The 7,035-nt window shown below is 35.6% G+C and overlaps 1 protein-coding gene across 2 annotated transcripts in view; it reads right to left on the reverse strand.

Annotated features, from left to right (window-relative positions):
- Nucleotides 1–1,516: 1,516 nt before the first annotated feature.
- LOC103479506 (uncharacterized) overlaps nt 1,517–7,035 on the reverse strand; it is a 6,994-nt gene continuing 1,475 nt past the window's right edge. The window contains exons 2-6 of one of the 2 annotated variants that reach the window (XM_008433980.2): nt 5,341–5,646; nt 4,743–5,024; nt 4,097–4,201; nt 2,927–2,973; nt 1,517–2,549 (exon numbers count right to left, since the gene is read on the reverse strand). In XM_008433980.2, coding sequence (XP_008432202.1) covers nt 2,250–2,549; nt 2,927–2,973; nt 4,097–4,201; nt 4,743–5,024; nt 5,341–5,646 — 1,040 coding nt within the window. In that variant the 3' untranslated portion in view covers nt 1,517–2,249. The remainder of the gene's footprint in view (nt 2,550–2,926; nt 2,974–4,096; nt 4,202–4,742; nt 5,025–5,340; nt 5,647–7,035) is intronic. The other variant, XM_008433981.2, reaches the window with a different exon arrangement.

Genomic DNA, 7,035 nt, shown 5'->3' on the forward strand with positions numbered 1-7,035 from the left:
CATGTACAACATGCCATCTGGTTCAATGTATACATTAGGACCTCAGGACCTGCTGCGACTGCAGAGCTGGTTCCACGAACAGGACAAAACCACATGCTCTTCCTGAATCCAAGGTTGAATGCTTCCTGTATAGTTGGAGCACACTCTACAGTCTCCCTTTGTGAACAGGAAGAACACCACATCGGTCTACAAACCAGAGGATTTTTGTTATTGTCCAGTTTTAGACTGCCTGTGCAAATTTCTCTTGCTTAAAATTTCAAGACAGCAGATTCAGAAGTGATATTCTGCATACATATGTTGCCAATGGTGGTTTTTGAGCAACAATAGCCATTCTGGCATCTAGCCAGGAGATTCTGGGCTTTCAATTAGCAGGCACTTCTTAATATGAAATGTTTAATATTACATTAATTATAGTGAGATAATTTATCAACAAGAAAATAATTTCACTGGGTGCTTCTGTATTAAACTGGATGTAAATGACTATTGTTAGAATTTCCGTTTGAGTGTGAGAAAGTCTACTTGCTTGTGGCTACAAAAGCAGTTTACCATCAAGGCCCTTCTCACATACAGAGACACAATGAGGAAGTGGTTCAGAGATGTTTCTTAGTGCTGTGAGCTTCTGAAACACACAGTTTATCTGATATGCACAGCACACTCTGAGAGTTAGAATTAAAAAGAACGTATTGCATATATATTTTTTTTTTTCAAAGGAGTTCATTGTAGTGGTCTCTTAATTTTTTCCAGAGCTGTAGACAGACAGACAGAGACAGACATACAGATAGATAAAGCATATATGTTGTAGCGGGATAAAAGGTTAAAAAGCAACAGGTTTTGTTATTTAGTAAAACTAAATCTGAATAAACAATGAAGATTATCAGAATATTATCAGATCCTAATCTAATACTGAGTCAGTAGTAATTCCACAGTATCTAAAACATCCACAAAATAGTGGCTATACGAAGTAGGAGAAAAAATGAGAGCACACAAAGAGGAGCAGACACAGAGACATGGATTTGAAAAAAAATACTTAACCCCTTTTCAGGGTGAAACATCTTTTCAAAATGACATTTGTTGTCAAGACCTGATAAGCAGATTTAGTTTCTGATAATTGGATCAGATTCTTCACTTGTTCATGCAAAGTTTAATTAAAGTTACGGGCATTAAAGAAAAAGTTAATAGATTTGCTGATTTGTTGCTCACCATTTGCCTATAGAAAATGCAGAATCAGGGTGTGCTGTGATGGCACAGAGGGTAAGCACAACCCACATATGGAGACCTTGGTCCTCGACGCAGCTGTTGCAGGTTCGATTCGGCCTTGGCGACCTTTGCTGCATGTCTTCCCCGTCTCTCATTACCCACTTTCCTGTCAATTAACTAACAAATAAAGCCCACTAGAGCTAAAATAAAATCTTCAGTCTATTACAAATCCAGTGTTTTCAATGGGTTTATATGACTGATATCTACATAAAAGAACCAGATAATGGAAAAATTAACAAATAGAAAATAAATATCCTTATTTAGTTATTTTATTTTTATTTCAGGTATCACAGCATCAAGTTAGGGGAAGTTTGATTTTATCCACATAAAAGCATATAATCAGTTAGCCAATTTACATACATGCATATATAAAGAGAGGCTGTGCAGTAAGGGCAAAGTTAAAAGATAAGAAAATAATACTGTACAGTTCTAAAAATTTAAATACAATGACTATATGAATAATCGTAAGAAGAGGCAGTCAAAAAACATGCATATAAACGTTTATATACAGGAATACATCATACTATGAATAAACATCCCTACTTGATTTAGTAGAATTTTACACAACACTAATGTGAAAGGCAAACAACAATCTTTTCTCATCTTTTTGTTTTCCTCCTGTCTTTTTCCCTACTTCTTCTCCTCCTTTGAAATAAAATGAGCAGAAAAGTGTGGGGCATTTTTTCCTCCCCTTTTTTAAACATGCACATTTATTACCATTTTTCACAGAATCATTTGTTCCAGTTGCCTTCTCATGGACCAGCTCCGAAAGCTAATATTAGCTGGCAAATTATATGGTTATTCTGCTCAAAGCACTATCCAGCGAATTTGCGCAAACATTTAAGTTTTTAAATAATATATTTTTAAAACTTTGAGCTCATGTGATCTTAAAGTCTCACGTCTCACATGACAGAAATGTCAATCTCACCACATCAGTACTGAATTTCACACAGATCTTCCCTTTTTTTTTTCAAATTCATCTGTTCAGTCTTTTAGAAAGCCTTTTGTATCTGTGAATACACACTCTCTGGTTGGTCATTGCCTCTAGTAGAAGGTCTAACTGTGCTGTAGGTGGTGGTTGGGGAACGAGCTTCATCTTTAGCTGTTTTCTTGCTATCTTTACTTAAATGAGGTCCCACTGTGCTGTAGGTGGTGGTTGGGGAACGAGCTTCATCTTTAGCTGTTTTCTTGCATTCTTTACTTAAATGAGGTCCCACTGTGCTGTAGGTGGTGGTTGGGGAACGAGCTTCATCTTCAGCTGTTTCATTCAATGTTTCAGTTTGATTTTTCATCTGGTAAACAAACAGAATCAGTGAATAAATTCCTGGAAAATGTTCTGAAAAATGTTTTCTTCAGTGTGAATTTAAACAAATCATCACATCCCTTAACCTTTACATCAATCCTTAACTGTTGGTGTGCCAGAGGGCAATATCTATGGGTTGTGCCATTAGCATGGAAAGGAAGCAAAGCTGTATATACCACTATAAGCTTAAAATGCATACAGACTTTGAGCCTGATGTTAAAAGAACTTGAGGGCAAAACATGCAACTCATGTTTTTAGTTACAAAAACATTTTCTGACATTTTCAGATCCCTTTGATTGAATCTTGGCTCTTAATTTATTAAAATATATATTTTTAAGAACGGAGGGGAGCAATGCCATCACTTACCACAGGAATAGCATATATTGTGTTGTCAATATTTTCTTTGTCACCTCCTGGACAGACATAAAGAAATACTCAGTGATTTGTTTTTGCTTTAGATACTGACATTTTTTCTGGCTTTATTTATCTATATCGAGAACTATTATGCATTATGTCTAAATTTCATTTTTATTACCTCATTCTTTTCACATCCTTATGCTAAGAATACAAATTGTACAGTTATAAGGGTTTGTAAAATGAATACTTATATAAAAGACTGCAAAAAAGTAACTAATGGGAAATCTGATCTTATATTGAAAATGATGAATTGCGTAGTTATTCCTTAACTCTGCTGTTGCAATTGTACACCAGTGGTACATAATTCTTAAGAGCTGACTTACAGTAAATCCACATATAAAGTATATAGTGCCTCGCAAAATACATTTTACCACATAACAAAGGTTTTGTGATGTGTGATAAAAAGCCTAGAGTTTTAAGTAAGTGTGTGGCAGAAGGAAAACAACATAGCATTATTTTTTTACAGATAAAAATCTGGAAAGTGTACCATATATTTGTTTTTGGGCAAAGGTATATGTATTAACACCAATTTTGAAGTTTTACTGCAGATTCTCATTTTGGCTTATATTTGTACCTTAATTAGGCCATTCTAAAACATGAATAAGACTTAAAATAAACCAACTGATTGTAGCTCTGTGTGTATGTCACATACACACAGAGCTACCAATTATACGGTATATGTATGGTTGTTTTCGTGTTGCAAGGTTAAACTCTGGCACATTTCCATGTCTTTGCTGGACAAAACTCTAAAAACAGCAAGATTTTGCCGCCACTATGCTTTTAGTGTTTATTTATCTGTTCATCTGGGGCTGTTTTGCATATTCATATGTTTGTCAAAATTGCACTATATCAGGAAAATTAATTTTGACATAAACATCCTCCACATAGACCCAGCAGCCATAATTGTGGACAACAAAAAGTTGTGATGTCAACAGAAAGAAAATTGCCTTGTCCTTCCCCTACTACTATACACTACTTTGTGAAAAATATTGCAGAGATATTTTTCACAAAGTACTATAAGTCTTTGTGAAAGACTTATAGTGCCTTTTCCAAGGCACTGCATTATAGGATACTCTGATTGTGGTTGCAAACCTAAAACTAATGCAAACCTGAACTTACCTTTCTTGCAGTTTTTACATGCTGTGACAATAACTATAAAGGCTATTAGGAGTGCAATGGCAAATGCGATATACCAGTACTGTTTTCTGGTTTCTGAAACAAAGACTGAAAGAGATGTTAAGTTGGTCACTGAATGTACAACTGTATGTCAGAAGAAAAGCATAGCTGTAAAAGACAGATTAAATAATATGTTGCATTTCAGTCCCTAGTGTAAGATTCGTGGGTGTCCAGATACTGTGATTCTCCTTGGTAGAATAATCCACAGACACAATTGAGCTCTTTCTCAGTGTCGAACATTTAATTTCTTTTTTTTTAAGCTTCTCAACTAGCCATCACCGAACTTCTTCTCAATCCCCCCCCCCCCCCCCGTCTGGGTGAACCTGTCACAGTAAAACATAATCTTTCAACATAAAACATTTCCAAAACATTTTACATTTTCATTACTCCTATTTTCCCTCCTACACTAATTTGAAATATATTTTTGTCATTAATAAATATGCAGCTTTAAAAATAATATTTTCTAATTAAATTATTACAGCATTACAAGAATATTGATTCACTTCAAATAAATTATGAAAAAAACATTTTATCAGTTTTACAACTGGGTTAAAACCAAAACGTTCTTTATTTAGTCATAAAGTCTTACCAGTGGGTTGGGGGCAGCGATTTTGAGTCATCTTTTCTTCGATCTGGCTGACCTGGTTTACATGTCTACAGACAATTGATGCATTCTTTTCATAGATATGAAGAGTAGAACCAGATTTGGTGACCTCTGTTTTCTCTCTTTCCTCCAGGTTACAAGTTTGATTCTCACATCTTAGAGTGACGTTAATGGAAAAGTTGTCTGCACTGCAGATCAGTGTGAGAATACAGGAGGAGGTGGTGCCAGGTATGGGGATAATTGTGAGATTAACAGGAGACACTGGATCTAAGGGACAAAGTCAACTTGATAAGTTTTTATAACATTATAAAAAAGAAACTGATAAAGAGAAGCCAAAATCCAACAGAAAATGTAACTCAAAGAGCAACATTATTCCTACAACACCTTGTTTTAGCTTGTAGTGTTTATGAATATGGATTTCACAAATAAAGGGCCTAAACCCAAGCAGAGAGGTCTGACAACGTTATTTTGTTGGCTCCATGTGATGGAGTTTTAACTTTTTTAGCCATTTGCAAAAATGTAACTAATTATTCCGCTACATAACATATACAGGTCAGAAACGTATATTTTAAAAAAAACTTACCTTTAACTGTAATGTTGTATTCAATTAGTATTTTTTCCGTAGGTAATATGACCTTTGCAGTATAAATACCATTGTGTGACTTCTGCAGATTCTTTAATTTAACACTGTATTTTTTGTCAAGAACTTCAATTCGTTGAATGTAATTCTTCAGAACGTCTGGTTGAGAATCAGATGAAAACTTTACCATGGCTTCACCTGTAAATTGCCATAACCAGAGACGAGAATTTTGTGGACTTTCAGCTTCTGTGAGATTAAGAATTAGATCATCTCCAGTTTTCACAAATACATCAGTCACTGCAGAGGAACCTGTAAAACAAAAAACAAACAATTAAAATTTAAACTTCACTGACAGCAATACAAAGTTGTCAAGTACGGTTGACAGTAACCTGGCCATTGCCTTCCTGTGTAACTCCGCTGCAAAGAAATTGTCACCTCCAGCACAATCTTGACTTTCTCACCTTTTCTTGAATTATCTCTGGACGATTTTTGACCAGGTCAATCAGCGAACGGAACAATTTGTGAACTTTCTGCATTGTATTTGAATTGTAGTCTGCCTGTAGCTTTAGCAAAGGCAATGGAGGAAGTGAATGAAACCATTCAGTTTGTGTTGAGTATGCTTACAAATATTGAATTAACATTAATAGCCATCTCATTCGGGTCGGCACTTATCTCGAGGATGTTTTTTTTACAGCACCAGCAATTTCCGGTAAGCTTCTTAATGACAAGCTGGCTTGTTACAAACATCACAGGCAAAAGTTAGCAACTGGGTCAAATTTAAAACCTCAACACAGGAAACAATTGTTTCTCAACTACTGTGAGACCAGACCCTCTGTATGTAGCAAAATGAAATACAAAGGGGAAGGTTTTAACCAGGGTAGGCTGACAGTAGAAGCTGAGATGAACTCCAAAATTATCTATATTGTTTGTCCAAGAAAAAGCTTATTAATATGCTAAATATAAGTCTAATCAACAGAGGATATAACCCCAGTTTTTCCTTTGCTACATCAATATCCAGTTATTTACATGATTTAATTTAAAATCATTCTCTAATACTGACTTTTATGAGCTGGCTTTTAGTACATGTCAACCCAAATACTTTATCTTGCAGCTGCAATGCTGTTCTCATTGTTTTATTGCATTACTAACACTTCTAACACTTTTCTATTTGATTGTATCACTATTATGTGTTTTTACTTACCCTTGTGCTACAGATAAATGATTCTGTGTTTTTCCTCTGTCTCTTTTTGCTGCTCGCATGCACATAAGCACGCATGCATATATATATACACACATGTAAGGTTAAGGAAATTACTTCATAACGGAACGCCCTCTTTATGGCATAGCTTAGATAAGTTCCTAGAAAAGGAATAGGACATTGTAATTCAAGGCCGTTTTTCTGTGTTCAACCAGCAGATCTCTGCGCATGGCCATGGAATAGACTTATAGTACATGAACGAGTGCTACAGGGCCAGCCGGCTGACAGTTAAGAACAGAGGACAGGAAAACTTGCCCCATAATGCCTGTGGAACCAAAACAAATTTTGAGTATTATAAACTCAACAGGCTGATTTATCTATGCACTAGCATAATAGTGGATAGTCTCGGTGTTTGTCCCTCCCATCCAGCAGATAGTTGCACAGTGCAGCAGCTCTAGAGCGTCATGCAAAGGGGTGCCAAGGATACATATACATATATA

The sequence above is a fragment of the Poecilia reticulata genome, linkage group LG17, assembly GCF_000633615.1.
Source record: "Poecilia reticulata strain Guanapo linkage group LG17, Guppy_female_1.0+MT, whole genome shotgun sequence".
Taxonomy (NCBI): Eukaryota; Metazoa; Chordata; class Actinopteri; order Cyprinodontiformes; family Poeciliidae; genus Poecilia; species Poecilia reticulata.